This window comes from Poecilia reticulata, chromosome 20, assembly GCF_904066995.2.
Source record: "Poecilia reticulata chromosome 20, P_reticulata-male-v2, whole genome shotgun sequence".
Lineage (NCBI taxonomy): Eukaryota > Metazoa > Chordata > Actinopteri > Cyprinodontiformes > Poeciliidae > Poecilia > Poecilia reticulata.
This window is the reverse complement of record NC_088849.1, coordinates 15,726,658-15,748,352: the sequence shown is the minus strand read 5'-3', so window position 1 is coordinate 15,748,352 and position 21,695 is coordinate 15,726,658. Positions and strand designations below refer to the sequence as shown.

The 21,695-nt window shown below is 39.5% G+C and overlaps 1 protein-coding gene across 2 annotated transcripts in view; it reads left to right on the top strand.

The window, feature by feature from the left end:
• The window catches only part of arfgef1 (ADP-ribosylation factor guanine nucleotide-exchange factor 1 (brefeldin A-inhibited)), a 54,012-nt gene that overhangs the window by 12,262 nt on the left and 20,055 nt on the right, over window positions 1-21,695 (top strand). The window contains exons 2-10 of one of the 2 annotated variants that reach the window (XM_008396235.3): window positions 5,648-5,678; window positions 9,410-9,566; window positions 11,624-11,770; window positions 12,712-12,891; window positions 13,984-14,037; window positions 17,339-17,708; window positions 18,301-18,426; window positions 18,562-18,812; window positions 20,347-20,480. In XM_008396235.3, coding sequence (XP_008394457.1) covers window positions 5,648-5,678; window positions 9,410-9,566; window positions 11,624-11,770; window positions 12,712-12,891; window positions 13,984-14,037; window positions 17,339-17,708; window positions 18,301-18,426; window positions 18,562-18,812; window positions 20,347-20,480 — 1,450 coding nt within the window. The remainder of the gene's footprint in view (window positions 1-5,647; window positions 5,679-9,409; window positions 9,567-11,623; window positions 11,771-12,711; window positions 12,892-13,983; window positions 14,038-17,338; window positions 17,709-18,300; window positions 18,427-18,561; window positions 18,813-20,346; window positions 20,481-21,695) is intronic. The other variant, XM_008396236.3, reaches the window with a different exon arrangement.

The window sequence follows — 21,695 nt, the reverse complement described above, 5'->3', positions numbered from 1 at the left end:
ACAGTGCACCCCGCATTTAAACTGCTTTGCTTTTAGGGCCATAGGGAGGAAATTCAAAGCATATCATGTTTTCTTTAAGACTTTTATTTTTAAGACTGAGATTTTGTTTTTCTCAGTTCAGCTGCTTGTATTGTTATTCTGGCTGACCCTAAGCTACAACGCCCATTGACCAAAATATCTGATAAGACGGTAACAAGTAAAGACAAACCAGACCAGTCCGAGAAGCCCAAATGTCCAGTTAAACATTAACTTACTCTGTTAGCCAGAGAGAGCCTTTCTTGTTGTTAAAGTAAAGTAAAACCTCTTTGAAAATTCTTTGCTGCGTAGTTGTAAAGTCTTAGTACAGGCACATCTAAGGTGTGGTGCTGTTTGTTGGCTGAAATACACAGTAAAACGTGTAGCTCTAAAATATAAATAGTAGCATCTTCAAATGTGTTTTTATAGCTATTAAACCAGCAAGAACGTCTAAGACTTTTTAAACAGTAGATTAGGGTCATAGCTATAGATTTGCTTACAGGAGAAAAGATGGCGAACTTTAAATTTGCATGACATCAAGCTGAGCCAGCTCCTGGTTCAGTTCTTTATTTCAAACAGGATATATATGTTTTTATAACTTTGTGTTTCTTCACTTTTTTCATTTCGCACCACCTGCTGAAACTTCCTTTCACCAGCAATTGATTACTTTTAGTCTTGGAACAGTTTTTAAAACCTCACGTCTTGGCTCCAAACTTCACAAACCAATTTAAGTTTAAACTTCCATCTCCATCTGTTTTATACAAACGGAACCTGGATGCTGCATGCAGTCATCTGAAATGACAGCTGGGATTACATTTGAATAATCTGATGTTACACAACACATTTCGTGAACCCAAGCACGCCCGAGGAGTGTGTAGGACCAGTAAATCAAGCGTCAGTGGTTGTGTGGAGTTGTAGCCATGACAGACACTCCCTGCAGGTTTCTTTGCTGCTGCTGCTGCTGAGGGCTGAAGAATGCTTTGTCACAGCGCTCCGGCTGGGTGGGGCTTAGGAGACGGGAGACCAGAGTAAGTCTTTAAACTGCTCTTGGCTGCAGCGGGACACTCTGAGCACTTTTATGTGATACATGACAAAAGCTGTCTGCCTTTCTTCTTGTATTGGAAGTGGTGTTGCTTAACAAAAGGTGTAACGAAAACCATTTGTGCAAATGATGTACTCTTACAATTCTTCAGGAACCTTTACACATTGTCATATATTTGCAACTAGAAACTTCTGCAACTTCAGTTTTATTGAGATTTTAAATTTTACAGCTCTGGCTGTGTATTTAACGTCTTGTCTCATCAAACATGAATACTCCACCCGAGTCTCAAGTTCTCCAGCCACTGTTACATTTTCTTCCAGCATCGGCTCCCGTTAAATCTTACCAGTTTGCCAGGTTGAAGCTGTTGTTGTTGTCATTTTATTGAGCACACAATGTTTTGCACATCTTCCCAAAAGTTCAATTTGAGTCTCATCTCATCAGGACATCATCGTCTTTATACAAGAAGATGATGCCTTCTTATACAAAAGCATAATCTTTATATAGTTGCACTGGATTTTATTTAGGGGTAACGTGGTTGAATATAAATGCATGCCACACCTATCTGGCTTTTAGAAGAATATATTATCTAGCTTCCAATCCACAATTTAAAACTTCAGTTTTGGGCTATTCTAGAACCACACAATATTATAAATCATAATTTCTGCTGTAATATCAATGCACGCAAAGAAATATTAGGCTGCAATATTTGGATGTTTACAATATTCCAAGTTTCATGCATTCTTGCTCTGCATATCAGTGCCATATTTGCCCATACCTGATGTAGATCTCTAGTGACTGAGATGCTAACAACGAGGGTTTTTCTTTACCACTGTCTGATGGTGAATAAAGAGTCTGAAAAATGTAAACTGATCAGAATCGACAGGACAATTTTCAACAATGGTACTACAATAGTTGCATATTTTCTGAAGTCGTTCAGCCCTTATCTGTTGCTCACCAATAAAACACAAAAGCCCAGCAGTCTGCATTAGCCTTTAGCTTGAGACAGACAGGCCGACGGTTTCTTTTAAACGTAACATTGTTTTGTCCTTTCTTCAAAAAATGTTAAATGAATGGAAATTTATGGTTGTAATGTAACAAAACACTTGCCAGGCGCTGTGTGTTTTAGAAGTGTGTTGACTTGTTTGAGGAAGACTCCATGAATATTAATGCCCACCATTTCTTCAAAATCTTGTTTGCATACACTCACTGGCACCACCAACCAAGTATGAACGGTTTGAAATGTGAATCCAGGAGCAGAAGTTCATTTACTAGTCTTAACCAATGTTTGCCTTTAGAGTTCAACCACTGATTCTCCTTCAATCCAGCTTCTAACCTCTGGCGCAATATTCCTACTAATTCATCACATTTATCTTTTACAGGTGTGTATTTGCATGCCAAGACGCTGACTGTGTGTTTGTGCTGCTGATATCTAAGACCCTGATCAGCTTTTGTTTGTAGCTCACAGTAAGCTTGGTTAAGCTTGGTCATTCATAAGTCCCTATTGAAACGCATATCAGACAGGGCAGGGTAGAAACCCATCAGATTGAGAGGAAGAGTGTGATGTTGGTGTTATTTTTCCCCCCTCTTTGTATGAGATGTCTAGGCGTTATACTCGCCTCCCAGTCGTCTGTTTAATCTTGGAGGTTGTCGTGCTTTTATTACTCGGTATTGTTAGCCGTCTAATAGGGTTTCACTCATCTTAACAAAGGCATGCAACTGATAATCTTCTTATCTTGCGTTTTTCATTCCTTTTTTCCCCAGTTAAACGCTATATTACAGCTGTCCTCTGTAATCTCGGCAATTGGATATTTTGTCCAAGCCGACTCCAGGCTGAGGTTCAGATCATCTCATGTATTTTTCACCGGCCCTCCTGAAGTCTCAGGCTCGTATATCATCAGACTTTGTTTAGTTTCTGAGGGAAGCTTGCTGACTTGTTGGCTTTAATACATCTATCTGCCACTGAGGTTATGATATAATAAACTGATTCATAAACTGATTTAGTTATATATGTGGCTAGAAGTGGGAAATGTTTCCATGCCAATCTTGCTGATTGAGATGACTCATTTCTGAAATTCAGGAATCGTTTTCTATCCCCATCGGCGGACTGTTAATACTCTACGCTGGACTGAAATATGTGATCATTTTCTAGTTTTCTCAGCAATTACCATCTTTTCTTTTCTCCCCCTTCACTACCCTTCCCTCGCCTGGAAATTGCATTCACTGAACAACAGAGCAGAGACGGCATGAGGCAGCTTTAGTGCTGCATTTAGATGACAACCTAAAGGCATATGGGCTCACGCTGAATTGTCCGGATTAACTGTGGCCAGTGAGGACTGCGTGGACACTGCTGCTTAATACAAGCCCCGTCTTTCGAAGTTGCGGTGCAGCTTGGGAAAGGGAGCTCTCCACATGTAGTCGCCCCCCGGTGATCGAGGGAAAGCCTAAAATTACTCCCTAATAAAAGGGCGTTTGCCCTGCTGACGTTTGCACTCATTTAATGCATCACCATCATCTAATGTTGGAATCTGGGTCAAAGTCGGGGTGAAATGGGAAAGCTACACACTAATGAGAAGATTCAAGGTTTAATGGCTTCATTCGTTCATCATGGAGCTCTAAAAGGTTTCCTGTTGAAGTGGTACTCGAGCTAAAGTAAGAAAGATGGCATAAGGCATCAGGTATATGTCGGATACAGTGTGTGTACTTTTGGGAATGTGGTTTCCTTCAAATGCCGTGTTAGAAACTGAGAAATTCCAACTTCCCACTCGAAAAAATGAGCAGAAATTGTGCCAGATTTCTTATTTTCCACTGGGAGCAACTCCATCTACCTTTTGACTTGTAGGATGAACTTCGCATTTCTATATTGCCACTCCTCGCATCAACAGTAATAAGACGTGATGGAAATATGTTTATTTTAGAAGACGCATATGCAAAAGTCCATCTAAAATCAATGTTGCATGCAGTAGTTGAAACACTGAAGTGATCAAATTAAAAGTTGTTTGCTTAAAATAAACAACTTTTAAGGGCAAAAAAAAAAACGGCTATAATCTTTTTTTGTTCTTTGGGTTTTTTGACTCATAATTGTAACTTGGCATGTATTTTAGTTTCACTCCATGCTTCATCACCTTTTTTAGACCACTGGACAATCAAATGCTTGAGCCTTTTACCTGACACTTCTGGCTTCATCTGTATATTTAACCCGAGCAAGTGTTCAACAGGAAACAACATTATGAAGTCCAAAAAACGGTTGTTTTTCTTCTTGTTGGGATTTAGCACATCCGCTTCTAAATCTCTTCATCTACACATTTTGTATCTCTCATCTTACTGTTCTTGTTTGTCTCCATTAAGCCTCGTAAACACTGACTCGATTAGTCTGTCAGCTGTAGAGGAAGTCAATCGTTTTGGTTCCAAAGCTTCCTTTTACTTCAGGAGCAGTAAATGTTCAGGGTAAGAATATTCTGATTGATCAGTCAAATGTTTTAAATCCCATAAATTTACATTAATCTGTTTCATTATTTATTGCCTCCATAAGAGAATGACTTGTATAAAAAGATTTGGACAGATTTTCTTAAAGGTGAAGGCCTCCTTTAAGAACTTTATAAGCACAAACATCCTGACTTTTTGAGTCACTGCTTACTTATGAATATGAGAATATGAACACATTTCTTATGAAATTTCATCCCGAGATCACGACCTCACATTCAGATAGATTATTTAGTCATTGACTTAATTTATATTATTTTGGATATTGTAAAGAACATGCATAACAATGCAAAACAAAAAAGAATGGAGAAATCAGACTCAAGAGTCTTAGTTTGATTCAGTCCATGTCTTGGTCTACGTTATGACTGCATGTAATGAATTTGGCACGGCTCCAGATCCCAACCTCTTCTATTTGTGGCTGACCCACAAACACAAAGTTAATTATAAAAAATAAATACATTTTGAAACCGGCTTTAATTTATTTCCACAGGATGTTAAAAGCTAAAATATTGTCTCTAAATGGAGTCCTCTGAGAAGACTCTTAGCCTTGCAGCGGTGAAATAATTGTGACTGAGGTTTTCCCGGCAACCGCAGGCAGGTGCAATTCTGTGAGAATGCTGCCAATTGTATCTGTGCTTTTAAACACTCCATCGCTGAAGGCCCCTTTAATGTCTAGTACCAATCAGCTTTCTATTTTTGTCTCTTTCCCTCTCTCTCATCCTTCCCCTTGCGTGGCTTTCTGCTCTTCTATATCCGTTTTCACAGTTTTCGGTGACTTCATTCAATTGCTTTGCTGCCTGAAGATCTGTGAAATAAACACAATGTTGGCCCATCTCTCAGACATGATGCAGAGTGAATAATGATTGTATTTTTGGCACTGTGCAGCTACTGAGGCGATATATTATCAAGGTTCTGGGGGGGAGAACGGGTTCTGCCTGTCGTGTTGTAAATGAGACGTTTTGACAGCTAAATGTTGTTTGCTAACTTTAATGTCTGCATCACAATGTGGTTTTTCTATCGTTTTTACCTCAGAGAAAGATTGTTTTACAAAAAAGCTACCTTTTATTGCAAAAATGATTAAGTTCTACTTTTTCTTTTCTTCTCTTTCAGAGGAAATTAAGGCGGAATCAGAAAAATTAAGGTAAGCCATTGGTCATTTGATGGATTTTCTGTTTATTTGTGCTTGATTAGGTGCTGCATTCATGGCTCATTTGCAGGTCTCTCTGTTGCTGTTCTTCATTGTTCAGGCTTATAAAGGGGATCATAATGCTCTGTGTGTGTGACCAGGCATTTGTTGCTCTGCCCCCACTGATTTGGTTCTCTTCTCTGGGGTTTTTTCCCCAATAACCCCTTTGTTTGGTCATTATTAGTTTCCTTTATGAACCCCCGCCTATTGCTGATGGTTTTTTTGGCCTGTACTTATTTGTGCTTTGCTCCTGAAAGGAATTGCTAAGTAACATCGACTCTGGAATGTAATGCAGCCCCCACATCTTCTGCTCTCCCTGCCAAGTCTTTTCCTTTTTTTCCAACTTTAATTTTTTTTCCCCGTTCTGACACACTATCTCTCCCTTGATTTTGTCCCCAGCACGCTTCGTGTCATTCACTAATCCTCCAGGTTTCACAAAATTTTCACAGTTAAAGTCTGATGGAGTAAACATGTGTAGGGCCTCGCCCCGTTTGCAGAAAAGCTGCTGCTTTTGGCGTCAGTCCAGCTGGTTCAAGTGTATTTTTTTTTTGACGCATAGAATTGGATCTAAATAAATTAGAATATCAAAGCAATTCAATTTAAAAAGGAAAACTCTGGTATGTAGTTTCACTACACACAGGATGATAAATTACATGTATATTTCTATGAATTGATTATTTGGGCTAAAAATCAAAATAAAGTTTCTGTTATTGCTTTTGCTTGTGCTCTGTTTTTGCCACACTTTTTCCTTTCACTGAATTTTTCACTAATATGGTTCAAAACACCACTGTCATTACTCAGACCTTCAATAAGGAAGTGTTGGGTACAGAATTAAATTTCATTTGCTTAATATCCTCAATCTTCCCATTTCAGTTGAATAAAGAAGTATCAATTGATACAAGTTATTGGTTGCAAATAAAAATAAAAAAAACATGTTTTTTATAGTATCACTGTCTTTACACAAAAATTTAAAACTAAACTGCTTTAAAAAGCAAAAGCAATAATTGTACCCAAACCTGCAAAAATATTATAGTTAATAATGTAACAATAACTTTTACGTATAGTTTAGGACAAAATATTGAATAAGCAGATACTGAATTTTATGACATTTTTCAAGTGCTTAGTGTAGAATATTATTTACATTCTGCTCAAGTACAAATGCAACAAGCTCATATTAGCTGGTTAATTTGTCGGTCTGTCTGCTCGTCTCACCATCCTGCAGTCCACCGGTTTCACAGCATGGCCCTTTTTGCTAATTGCATGCATGACTGTTCTTGTTTTTGACAAAAAAAATAAAAATAACTCGCCTGGTTTCAAGAAATAATATTTTGTCAATAAGAAAGCACTGAAGCCCACCCTTGAGTTTTCTTTGCCCGTCTATAGTGAAACCAGATGATGCAACAGAGCAGATGGTTTTCAGTCCAAAAAGTAAACACTTCCAATCTTGGTGCTCTTAAATGGGATTATAGATCGCTGTTACTGGAAAGCCAGAGTAAGGTTGGTCTGGTCTTACTGCTCTCGTTATAGAAAGCTTCTCAACGTTTAAATATCCTCACCATACAGCTGCTCTGGCCTGCAGGAGCCAGACCACTGATCACAGCTGCTTGAATTAACTCACCTGACTTTGTTCTTCGATGGGGGATGAAATTACTCACTGTATGTTTATAAAGCAGTTTGCTGTTTACTGATATACAGAAGTTTAAAATTTGCTACTCCTTGCATTGTAGGGGTATTAATAAGGTTTATACAGCACTTTTCTCAAAGAATATTAAGAAAAATGAAACGAACCATCAGAAACCGCAACAAAGTAAGACGGACTAAAATGACAAGCTGCAAAAATATTTCAAATATAGTAATGAATGCATTTACTTAAAATAGTTCTATAAAAACACATCGAATAAACTAAAATGCAAATAATATTAGAATTAAGGAAATTATTCTGTGGGGAAAGAAGCAGCTGTTTTAATGTCAAACAGCTGCTTCACATTATAGAAATAGCTGTTCTGCTACATCTCTTTCTTCCAGGAAAATTGGAGATGATGCATACTAATACTGCATACTAATACTAGGGGGAGGTGAAACAGACTGAAAATGTTATCACAATTATGTTGGATTTAAACAACCATGAGTTATGTTGGCAATTAGTCTGTAACTTTGTACATCCAGACCCCCAAAAAACAAATTCAGTTGCAAAAAATATATGCAATCCCATCATTGTTGAATTTAAGGAACAACTGTTACACGATCTACACAGTAATTTCACTGAAAAATCTAAAAACATGTATTCACAAAGCAAATGCAACTTAATTTCCAATGAAGTTGCTTTGGTATCACAGGATAACCAATTAGCTAAAATTGACTTGTATTTCTTCTCTTGCTTAAACAGCTTACTTAGCTTCTAGATGCCTTTTTATTACCTGTTGTTGCACCTCACAATATGCTAAATAATCTTTGTCTCCTGTCAGATGATGTATGTTCTGAAATGTGAAAATTGGCCAGCAAGGAGATTTCCTCTCACATCACTAGAGTCATAATTGAAGTTTATTTTACACTTTTTCTCTTGTGACTCTAAAAGTCCCAAACTGGAAGGATTTCTTGCATTTATTCACTTAAAACAAGCTGGGTAAGCAAAGGAAAATGCACAGTCAGCAGCCAGACATCTTAGGCTGGCACAAAGAATTGAAACTTGAACATCAGCTTTATCTAAAGATGGCACAATATTCACCAAGCCACAGTGAGGAAAAGTATTAATCAACAGGACGTGTCATTGATGCGGACTGTGAACTAGCTGTGGTGTTGGCAGCCATGTGCTGCTAACACACATAACGGGTGCAGAAACACCCTGAAGTCTAAGGGGAATGATTGAAAAACATCAGATGCATTGATTGTTGTACTATTCACTCTATTAAAACTAACTATTAAAACCGACAATATGTGTTGGTACTTTTAAAATGAAAGAAAGAAAGCGTGTATCCGCCGCCTCCTCAGCTGTTGGTGTGCAGCTTCTCCTCTCTCCACAGCTTTCTAATTCATTCTCCACTCTGAATCTTTTCTATTGTAGTTTCATCCTGCTCTCATGCTCGATTCCTTCTATCCCCTCTTATTTTCCTGCCCCCACCCATGATTGTGCCCTGCTGCACTCGGTGTGGTCATCCCTCAGAATCAGGCTGAAATCACCTCTTTTCATTGCCAAGACATAAACAATGCGACCTCCTCCCTTTTTTTTTTTTTTGATCAGTCTGCCTCCATCCCAGCCTCCCTCTGTAGCGCTCGCCCGTCGTCTGTTTTTCCTCTTACTCCAGCTTGTGCAGTGGGTGTGGCAGCAGTGTCTGGGAAACCAGCAGTCATCGTCTTTATCTCTGTGTTGCTGCTCTTTGAAATTTCAGAAGCAAAATATTTGGCATCATAAACACATGGTGTCAATCTAAATCCGAATTACCAAAAGGCCATGCTTTAACATCCTGCTCCTGCTTTGAAAGGGGAAGCAGTTTTTCTGTATGGTGAAACATAACATCCCTGGCACTTAATTTTTCATGCTCTGTTAGTCATGCGTGGATGTCAAGAGAAGTGCGAGTGTGTCAGACTGATTTTGAACCCTTCTTCTTGTCTCAAGTTGACAGATTGAACTGTGTGATCTGTGTTTTTTTTTCCCCCTCTTGTATTTACTCTTTTCTTTCCTCTCCTAGTCCACCAAGTGGAGACGGCAAATCTGGCTCCGGCACGCTACCGCCCATCAAATCCAAGACGAACTTTATCGAGGCTGACAAGTACTTCTTGCCGTTCGAGCTAGCATGTCAATCCAAATGTCCCCGCATCGTCATCACCTCACTCGACTGTTTACAGGTCAGTGCTAGGAGGTCCTCTAAACCGTCGTGGTTATCTAGGATTTCACTCGGGAAAAAGAGTGAAAGAGTGTCTTTAGTGTTTGCTTGAATTAGTTGCAAAATAAAACCTTGATGTTTCACGCAGAGTCTTGCGATGGATAGCGTAGGATTAATCTTTCTGACAAGCAAAACAGACAGAAGGTTTATGTCTTGGAACGGACTCAAGCATACCATTGGAGTTGCAGAATTGGAAAGAAATAAAGAGTGAGAAACAGCTGAAGGACCAATAAGGTTTGCTAAACTAGGATTTTAATAGTTACCTTTGGATGAGGCCATAATGGAGCAAATTGCAAAATGGGGAAACAGAGGGGTTTCCCAGGCCTGAATACAAAACAAACTTCAGTTAGAAGCTGATCTCAAAGAAGTATGTGGGGGAAAAAGAAAGTTTTAAAGATAATAAAATTATATATATTAAAGCCATGTGGGATAAACAGTGAAATTATCTAAAGATTGGGGGGGGGGGGAGTAATGTAAGAAAAAGAAAAAGATAATTACTTCTGAAGAAAATTTGTCCAATTAATTTACCGGGATGCTAAATGTAAAATGTTCATGTGAGTAACGCTGATCACTGTCATATTTATGAGGCTCGGCCTTCAATTAACCATTTTTGGCACACTGTGCAGAAAGATATGGAGGAAGTGCTGAGGCCTAAATATCTCTACTTTTCAGGACCATCCATACATTTTCAACAGGATTGATGGCTGGCCCCATCCAGAGGCTTCTTATTAGCCTGTTTCAAAGCTGCCAAAACCAGTTTTAATGTGCTTTCTGGTCATTTTCTGAGTAAGACACCCAATTTTGTCGATTAAAATAATTGCAGTAGAATGTTAAAGAATAACTAAGGTACCACTAAGAAATGCCACAGCCAAGGATACACTATGAACCGTCAGTGGCGTTATGCTGAGGTCTGCCTGGCTGCCACCGGTGCTATGCATAAAGTGGATGCAATAATCGAGGGGTACTTTATTAACTGCACAAATCAACAGCAAGATGGTTGAAACGTGGACACACTGAGTTCTATCTGGACAATAATCCCAAATACTCATCAGAACTGGTCTTGACATCAACCTGAATGGAAATGACGTTGATTGTGATGCCAGAAACTTGTTGCTATCAAAAAGTTGTGTGATATGGCTGCGACCTCTGTTAAAGTCTAACACACGTCTTCCCCCAGGCTTGTGATGTGACAGATCAGCAGTTAAAATCAACCAAACTTTAATAAAATGCAAAAGGTATCTTTCGGAGATCAGACAGAAAAACAAAATGCATGCCAAGATTCAGTCAGATCTGGTAAACATTCTGATTACCAGCAGTTTTATCAACTTAAGCCAAACCTTAAGCTGAATAACAAACTGCTCCCGCTCGCATAACTAATGTTTTGGGTTGCTTTTAACAGTTTTGGTTTTATGAGTCACACTTCCTAATAAGAGGTTGTTATTGTTATCTCTGGTTCAGTCGACCTAACCAGCACAGGAATGTGCACATGTAATATTTAAGAGGATGCAGAGTCGTGGCATGATAATATTACAGCAGATCATACTCTGTTAATCAATACAAGCTTCAATACCTGCTTACTAACATATCATAATAAAAGAATAAATGTAATCCCATATTGTAATAAATGACAACATATAATCCCTGAGGAGATTTGACTGAATATTACAGTCAAATCTCCTATGATATATTTGACATATTTTATATAGAAAAACCACAATAAAATCAATCTTGTGCACTGAATTCTTGTTTTCTCGCTTATCACTTTACGGTGAAGCAAAGAATGGTTCAAATTCCTCGTTAAAAGCCCCAAATTAATGATGAGAGTATGCAAACTTCTGGCCAGCAGTGCACATCTGGAAGCTCCTACTGAGAGGGAAATGAAAAACAAGACAAGTAGAGTCAGGTGTTCATTATTTTTTTATTCCTTGCAGTAGATGTCAAAACAATGAAGGTCATCAGGGGTTTATCAATCTGTGCTGCTAAGGTTTTTACATATCGGCATGTTTGTGTGACTTGCAGAAGCTGATAGCGTACGGCCACCTGACGGGCAGCGCTCCGGACAGCACAGCACCAGGAAAGAAGCTCATCGACAGGATCATCGAGACCATCTGCGCGTGTTTTCAGGGACCGCAGACTGATGAGGGCGTGCAGCTACAGATCATTAAGGTCCCATCATTTTACTCTCCATCGTTCATACGCAGATACTCAGACTCATTTTGAGCTAATCAGATTGTGCAAACTGAGTTTCTTCCACTGAAAGTAAACAGCAAAACTTAAACTAGTTTTGTCGATGCACGACCTGGAGGAAATGATGCACGCTTTCATCGCAAAGTACCTTGACTATTGCAGTTAAGATTTATGTTTGGGTGACTCGGCACATCTCACTGTTTCTTTGGATATCAAATATATTTAATCTGTCATATTTGCTTTAAATATTAGAGAGGAAGCTTCTCTTTTAAAAACGTGTTTTTTCCTGATCGCCGTTCGCCCAGTGTGAGTTGACATTCTCAATTTAATGTCTGTATTTAATGAGAATTTTGTATCTGGTTTGGTTATACGCCTTTTATTTTTAAATTTTTGGTGTTATTCCTTTTATTTTTATTTCTCTGTGCAGAACTTTTTACGAACTTGGTGTTTAAAATGTGCTTAATGACTAAATTGGACAGGAGACTGTCTACTTGTGGAAAACAAACCAGCAATTATCAGTTCTTAAAAACCAAATGCCACCAGATTTTCTGAAATTAGGAACATGAAATGACTATCGTTAATGTCGCTGCACTGTTCCAGAACCCGTTTTAGAACCGGTTTGATTTTAACTTTGAGCAAATTTTGAAAGTCTCAGATTTGCTTATATGCAGATATGTGGTTCTAGGTCGGTGTGGCTAAGCAAACAGAACAGATCTGAATGTTTCAAGTTTTTCTTTTTTTTTATCATCTAACTTTTGAAACTGTATGTGTTACATCTGCAGTTTGATGTTTCCACTATGCCACTCTTCATGTTGCTTTACGCACTGCAAAATACTGAAAACACAACCATAAGGAAATGTTTCAGACTATCAAAGATTTCAGTTCAGCTCACACTTCCCGTCTTTCCTTCTCCACCGTAGGCTCTCCTGACAGCAGTCACCTCCCAGCACATAGAAATCCACGAAGGCACCGTGCTGCAAGCCGTCCGCACCTGTTACAACATCTACCTGGCGAGCAAGAACCTCATCAACCAGACCACGGCGAAGGCCACGCTCACGCAGATGCTCAACGTCATCTTCGCACGCATGGAGAACCAAGCAGTACGTTCAAATGCTCTAGGAACACAAAGTCGCCTGATTGTTGTTTACATAAACACGCAGCATCTCTCTTGAATCACAGTCTCTGAAAATTGCTCTAGTGGAAGCTAGTTTTAAGTCGAAATGAGCTAAAGACGTTTATTCGTAGGTAGACGCCATGCTGTGTAAGGATTTAAATAAGTTTGGATTGTAATGCAGGTGCATCTCTGTAAATTAGAGTATCATTGCAAAGCAAATTTATCTCAGTTAATTCAGTTAAAGTAGTAAACCTCATAGATTCAATACACATAATTAAGTGTTGGAGACTGCTGACTTAATATTTGTCTTGTTGACATTTATTTGTGTCTTCCACATTGAAGATGTGCCACAAAATGTCTTATTTATTTTTTTTATTTAAGAAGTTGGCTGCTCAGAGTGCTGTATGGAAGAATATTGATGGAAAGTTGAGTGGAAGGAAAAAGTGTGGCAGAAAAAGTTGCACTAGCAACAAAAAAAACTGCAGTCATGCAAGAATTTTGAAGAATTTAGGGGAAATTCTCATGTCGTGGTCTGAGGTGGGAGTCAGAGCTTTGCACACACTCATGCAGAACATGGACTACAGCCGTCACACTCATTGTGTTAGGCCACTCCTGACACAAAGTTAGAAGTGTCTTTACTGGGCGGAGGATGGAAATGTTGCTCAGGGAACCACAGGCTAAACACATCCATGCTGCGCCGTGTTGATGCAGTAATTTGTGCATAAACAGCCCCAACCAGGTATTGGGTGCATATACTGTAAAATACATGTTTTTTGGGGGGTTTTTTAGAAATATTTTTAATGGTCTGAATTTTGAGTTTCAATGGATTTAAACCGTAATCATCAGCATTAACATAAATACATGCTATTCATTTGCAGCTATATAATATTTTAGGCTCCTTTTTAATTATTGAAATGAATTCACTTTTCAATCATATTCAGATTTTTTGAGATGCACCTGTATTATCATATCAGCAAAAAAAAAAAAAAAAAAAGCTTACTCTAATCTCATCTTTTTCTTTTTGAATGACACTTCTCCCCTCCTCACCTGCCTCCCTCCCCCCTTTTTGGACACATAGCTTACAAATCACAAGCTATCTTGGTCTCTGGCCTCCAGAAAGCGTGACCGCCAGGTAAAAGCGTGCAGGACTGCCCGTGACATTGCCTGATCAGAACTCTTTCAACTCTTTCCTGTGCATCTGTGTTTGCGCATTCAGCTTCCTTTTTCCCCCCCCTCTTCCCTTATCCATCCGTGCACTCATTCGTTCTCTTCCTTTGCTCCAACTCTGCACACGAATGCTGCACACTCTTTCCACATTAATGCTTGCTGTGGCCTCTCTCGCTCATCTTGCTTTCTCCACGACATACTCGTTTTTAATTGCACCAGGAAGTGGTGAATTAATTTTTTTTATGTGTAGCATATGTGACTGGTAATGAGTCAGACGGAGTAGTAAAAGCAGCGATGGAGAGACGAGGCAGACTTTAAGTATTGTCTCTGCCCCTGTAGTGCAGCACAGGAGATCAACTTTCTGTATTTGTGTGTAGATGCATCCCACTGGCTGCAGCTCAGCATGGTGTGTTCACACACACACACACACACACACACACACACACACACACACACACACACAGCATTGGTCTCGTGCAGCCTTCACTATCCGACTGAGGTGGCATTTAAATAATGAGCTTAGTTTGTTTGCGCTGCCTCGTCTGTCCCCTGCGGTACGTTTGTCTGCTCCCGTTCGATGCTAATCGCTTATTTAGAAAGGCTGCGTCGTTGAATTAATTTACTGAGGTTTTGATGTGACAATAGCGACAGTTCTGTTTAATTAGGATGGAGCAGCTTCTAATAGAGGTGTGGTGTTCAAACTTAAAAAGCAGTAGCCCAATTAAAATTAGATTGTTTGAGGAGCTTTTATGAGATTTTTGTTGTAAATCGGTAAATGGAAAATCCCCAGTCTCTGTGTTCCCACCAGATATTTCCTCTTATTTTCCATTTTTCATGAGGTAACGTTCTGGTCAGATGTCTGCATACACTCATAATGGGCATGAATGACTTAGGCATTTAAATTTCGATTGGACAAATATTGACTTAATAATTGGTTTCCAAAGAACAGAAATGTATAGATCATTGAAACTTTAAAAGTGATTGCATTTGCAGTTTTATTTTATTTATATTGCATATTGCAAAATAATTTAATGGAAATATTTGGTAGAGCATTTGACTGCATGCATTCATGCATTCAAAGTCTGCTTTTTGCTATCATATTTGGCCACTTGGATGGATTGGTCTTAGTCAACATCAGATCTAGATCTTAGTGACAAAGGCAAATAAAACTAAGGGAAGCTGTGGGAAATGTCTTGATTACCAATGGCAACGTTCAGCTGCAACAGTTCAGGTTTTCCTAATGCTTTGCTGCCTTATAATGTAAGAGCAATTAATACTCTAAAGCTTTATTATCTCATCCCATCCTAAAAAGAACAGATCGAATACATCCTTCAGGGCTGAAAATGAAGATGAGATGCGGCACACGGCGTCAAATATCTGAGCATGTCACGCTGTGCGAGCTCGACATGAAAATGTCAATAGCGACCGCCGTCACTGAGCGGTGGAAGTGTTCCCACAGCGGAGTTATGTTGGAAAGATCTGATGGCAACGTCATCGGATCAATGAGTGGACATCAGGTTAATGTTACCGCCTCGTTATTGGCGAAGAAGAGAGAGAAAAGCAAACACTGTGGAAGTGCTCATGGCTCGGTAGGAGAGAAATATGATCAGACGTCTGTCACAGCAGCAGTCACTCGGCATTATTATCCCAACACATTTCTGACGTTGCTTGGGATCACCGTTTGGTCTTTCCATCAATTCTTTGAAAGTTAAGATTTTATCCAAAGCCCAAAATAATTGCACAGCTTAAGCCTGGCATACCCATGGTCAGTGTATGTAAATGTCCCACCGGAGCCTTAAGTCATGCCGTTTTACTTTGATTTTGTGAAAGTGTCACTTTTTTCCCCCCAGACTCTGTCAACTCTACATGTGTGATTTTCTTCTCAACCTTCTTATTTCTGGAAATCTACAAACACTCTTGGATTGCAATGCTAGTATTTTAGGTTGGCTGAGGAAACCTGCGCTGTTTGTTAGTGTCGTATTTCTCTATAATGAAAGTTGTTTTTTATGCTAATGTGGTGTTATGTCGAACAGCACAAATACAGTCAAACCTAAAATTATTCAGACCCCCAGCAGGTTTAGTGTTAGTATTATTGCCATTCAAAAAGGAAGTTAGTTTCTGATGGGTGATGAGACGGGCATCTCTCAAAATATGATAAAGCACTGTAAAATGTTCAAATTTTCATCATATCAGAAAAAAAAATGGTTTTAAATTGCATAGCTCAATTGAAACATTTGTTTTCAGCCAATTTATCGTTGGTGATGAGATCTGAGTTTATGAGTTTGGAAGGCCTCCTTGCCATCACCCTAATCTGTAGGTAACCTCCATAGATTTTTTTTTGTCAGTTTAAGTCTGTAACAGGGATGGAGAAGCATGATATCATTTATTATAATCAAGAAAACAGACTGTGAAGCTGAAATTAGAAGAAACAAAAGCTAATTCTGGTCTTGGTTTATTAAGAGCTTCACTAAATATTATAATGTCGTCACTACATTCTTTTTAAAGATACCGTTGAACTACTTAATGTAACCAGTCTATGGAAGAAAGCTGTTTGATGTGTACATTTTATTTATTGAGCAGAATTTGTCATCTTCAGGCTTTAGAAATAACGCAGTATAGCCTAAACCCTCATTATTTGAAATACTTTTATTATATCATTATCCCAAAAGTACCGCTAGTAAATGTTGATCCCACTTCCAACCAGAAGAAACAATTTAGTAAATGTAAAAGATTACTTTAAGCTTAAATCTAAGAAGGCTTTTTTTTGGATTCCAGTTTAAAACAAATTGTCCAAAAAGCCAAATGTTACAGTGTCCAGCAGGCGGTCTGCTCTGAAAGAAGCAGGCGTGACACGGCCGTATATTTTAGTCCTTTTCCATTAGAAATGCTTTCTGCCAGCAGCAAACTTAAATGGACTCGACACACACCGGCCAGCATGAAGTGATTCACAATGTTTGTCTCATTGCTGTTTGAGTAGCATGCCGTTTTTCTCTCAGCATATTTATGTGCATTCTCACTGGACACGCAGCAGATGTATGCCGACGCACTAAGTATATGTTGGGGGAGGGAACAAATTGTCTTATAGCCGAGCTGTGAGCTCAGTTTCCTCACAGGAAAGGCAGTCGGGTTGATATTAACCAGTGTTTTCCTACTTGTGTTTCTAGTCCATGCTGCTTTCTAATAACCATTTCTCTTCTCCGTCTGTGTTTGTTTTTTGTTTTTGTTTTGTTTTTTCGGCCTGCGTCTGTCTCCCATCCCTCTGTCAGCTGCAGGAAGCCAAACAGCTGGAGAGAGAGCGGCACCGACAGCAATCCCCTGTAGCCCAGCACACCGAGCCAGAATCCCCGCAGCTCCAGACTCAAGTTCACCCACCCGGAAAGGCCCCCACCCAGGAGGCCAACGGCCCCGTCAGCCCCGCGACCCCCAGCATCGCCACGCCCTCCACACCGTCCACCCCTTCCACGCCGGCCCCGGAGTCCAGCAGCAGCAGGTCTGCGTCCGGGGAGCGGGAGGAGCGGGAGGAGCAGGGGGAGCGGCCTGAACCCAACGAGAACCCGGATCCTGAGAACGGTTCCGAGTTTTGCGTGGCTGAGAACGAGCAGACTGAGGCAGACCAAGCCACCGCAGCAGTACAAAGTGAGCTACCGCCCATGGAGTCCCTCCACCACCGCTTAATTATACTCCGAATTTTACTGTAGATTGGAAAAAAATGCACAAATGAATCAGACTTTTGGATTAAGTAGACTCTTCTTACAGTTTACAACAAAATCATTCGACCTGTTATTTAAAATGTACAATTAAACTAGAGATTTATCGATGCCATATCTCAGGTTTAGTATCACCTGAAACCTTTCCGACGCTGAACTGACATAAAAAGTTCCTGTTTTTAACACCAGATATTTATGTTTATTTAATAACTTTGCACCAGTGCAGGACACTTAAATACACCAGCTTCTCACGCTTGGTCAAACAAGACAACTTCAATTGATATAGATTTTTTTTCAATATTAATATCAAATTAGTTTCTCTGGAACTCAAACATGATTTGCTTTTGTTTAGAGATTTACTATGTTTATGAAAATGAGCAGAATGAACCTACATTCGGCTTCCTCACTGGAAGTACCCATGTTAAATATAACGATCGAATTCATCTTCGTTTTCACTTATATGCATTTATTTATTTTTGTAAAATAAATCCGATCCTAACTGCGTTTATTGTGTCCTGCAGATGCAGCATCTAAACAACATGAAGGAGCAGGTGAAGAAGAGGACGAGGAAGCGCCTAACTATGAGGAGAAAGCCCAGGAAATTGTCCAGAGTATTCTGCAGGAAGTGGTCAACACTGTGGCTGGAGGTGAGACGTGCTTTATTCATAATTTCAAGCGACGTGGCTCAAGTATTAAGTGAAATTATCAATCTGGCCCAGCTATTTCTCCTGAAGCATGTTTTAAAGACTAGATTATCAATCCATTTCCTCCTCTGCTTGTAGTGTCTGCAGGCCACTGCTTGGACCCGGCTAACCTCTGCTCCGACACCAAGGAGTCAGCCGGCGAGCCAGAGGAGTCCCCGCCGGCCGAGACAGCAACTGAAGGCACCCAGAGCTCGATGGAGGACGAGGGGACAGTGGGGAGCGACAGCGAGCACGTCCATGCAAACGGCATTCCCGGCACGCCTATTTCTGCTAGCTTTACGCCCTCGTTGCCTGACGACAGATTATCCGTCTCCTCCACCGACACTCAGGTGAGGAAGTGAAGACGTTCTGAGTGTTGGACCTTATAAACTGAGCTAGGTGTTAAAATTTCTTTAAGTTGTACACTTGTTCATTCTTTGCTTCGCCACTGACCCTTTTGGCAAAAACTGCAAAATCCATGGTACTAAATTGTCCTGAAGCATTTGAAATTATTTCAAATTATTTGTTTATCTTTTTAATTATTTCTTGAATTGAGTCATCTTTGGCCCTCGCTACCAGAACGTTCTGTCAGAAGAAATATATCTGGATGTTCAGCCAGCCAGACAAAACCCGAGTCATTGTCTTTTTAGAAATAAACTTGTTAGTTATCCATTATGATGTTTGTTGTCATAAAAATGTAAACTTCACAAGATCTGCCTTGAGAACAGGGATTGTCAGTAGTTTGAAACGGGTCGTAATGGAGCTCACTGTGTGCCGTGTAATCTATACCTGCGAAAACACCGCAGTGACACGCAAGAGCTGGAAAACACAAACTGAAATGGCTTAAAATAAACTCTACCTGCTTTAGATAATAAATGGGTGATGATCAACCAAAGAAGTAAGTTATTAGGTTAACCTGAAGTTCCTTGTGCAATTCACACTGGTGTTAAATTTACACTATGGCAGGTGTAAATTTCACTTCCTGAAACCCTGTCCCTCAGTCTGGCAACATCTGAATCTCATCTGGAGCTTCTCCTCAAGTTGTTGTGAAGCCAAAGGTCAAGTTTGACACAGCTGGACTCTGGACTTTTTTTTCACATTGGCAAATAGGTGTGTGCGTAATTTCTTCTGCAGCTGATGAGAGGAATCTGATACGTTTGCTTAATGAATAAATAATCGTCCTGCTCCCTGCTTACTGAATGAATGAAAGAAAATAGAGTAAAAATGTGAGCAGGCGGGTCGGAAGCAGAGACTTTCTGTTCACATACTAAGGAATAAAAGCTGCTCCTCAAAAAATCCTTAAAAATAATCTTATCACTGCATCTGAACTTTTACGACCTGATTTTTTTTTTTTCTAAAATGCACTGAGGTTTTCTTATTATGTCCTGTAGAAGGTCATAATACATTTTGAAATTAAGACGTTATAAGGGTTAAATCCAGGAAAACTTAGTTTATATCAGTCTTTAGCAACTACAGAATCATTACAAAAGTGTGACTTGCATTTCTATTTAGCTCCCAGAACTCTGGTGCCCCTAAATGTAATTTGGTGAAGCCAATTGCCAGCAGAGGTTGCCTAATTAATAAAGGAAACTTGTTTGTAATTTAATCCTACTATAAATCCACCTAAAATTCGGCATTTCTTGAAAAGTTGCAAAAAGAGAACTGCTGTTGCGAACAAATGTAAAGATTTGCAAGGTAGCTTGTCTTTGGTGTGTCATCCAGCTCTGAATGACCTCTGCAGGTCAGTGTAATTACTCTGAGGTGTAAATCTTCAAACAATCTTATTGTTCTGTAAGGCTTTAACATTAACACGCTGTTGATGTTAAATAATCTGGAAGATAAAAGCTGTAAAACCAAACGTTGCTTGTTTTTCTGCTCCTTTAGGAATCGGGAGCAGCAGCTGGCCAGCCGCCAGGTGCCAAGTTCTCCCACATCCTCCAAAAGGACGCTTTTCTGGTCTTTCGCTCTCTCTGCAAACTGTCGATGAAACCACTATCAGACGGACCGCCTGATCCAAAGTAAGACTTTGTTGGTTTTTTTTTTTTTTGCGTAATTGAGGATTTTCTACAGCTTAGAAGAGTTTGCTTTGTTAGATGTGCTTTTACTTCCTCGATTTGTGTAACTAATTAATTAATCAGCATCTAATGGAGACTCCCAGTTCATTTAGCTGTTGGATTTTACTTCTAATTGCCAAGTTTTATTCTAAGTTGCTTAAAACCTGAGAGTTGGACATTCTGTGATTTTTATTCCTAGTGGAGGCTTCATGGAAAGGCCTTTTAATGCCTCTGGGATTTTTTTTTTATCCTTCCTCTAAGCTGCAGGTCTGACTACAGACATCATGAATCATGGTTTAAAATGAGGATCGCTCCGACTGTGGTGTCTTTTCATTGGTTTCCTTTGGTTATGGAGGCAATGAGACATCAATCAGAATTTTCTGAATCACTTCCTTGTATCATGAAACACTGGAGCCCTTTTCATCCTTCCTCTTTACTTTTTCAAAGCACCACAAATGCAAAATAAATTATTTTTTAAATTTTTTTTATTTTTTACTCCAATTTAATATTTCCCCTGACCACGCTTCAGTCAGAGGAAATGTGATTATACCGATAGCTGCACCTTCTCTGGATTCGGGATCTTCTGCCTCAGGCTTCTACCTAAAACTGCATTCTGACTCTCTCTTGTTTCTTTACTGTTTCCCAACCAATTTATTCTTAATTTCAACAAATCTGTGTCAAAGAAATCCAAGCTATCCAAGCTGCTTTTCAAATGGCTTCGGATATAGTTCTGGTATAATGACGTGCTTCGCGAAGGCTGACATGCTCTGTCTGGATCAGACTGAAATCTTTGCTCTCCTAAAAAGGTTTATTCGTCAGATATTTCACTCCGTCACACCTGAACAACTTGATACACACTGAACATGTGAAGTGTCTACAGCTTAACTAAAGCAAATGACTTTGGATCCGCGTCTGCGATCACCGTCGACCCATCTGATCTTCTGTCCTCTCCTCTAAATGCTGCCATACCCCACCTTGCGTCTGTTTTTTTTTTAACACTACAGATGCTTTCCATTACTATGTACCAACATAAATGCTGTTAAAAAGCCTCTCTTATAAGATTTATAGAAAGCATTTCTTGGCAATAAAATTCCATGCTATCATAAAACCGAAGTTGGATCTCATCTAAGAAATTGCTTAAAAAGTAAAAGGATGTTATTGTTTTGGCACTTAGATCCT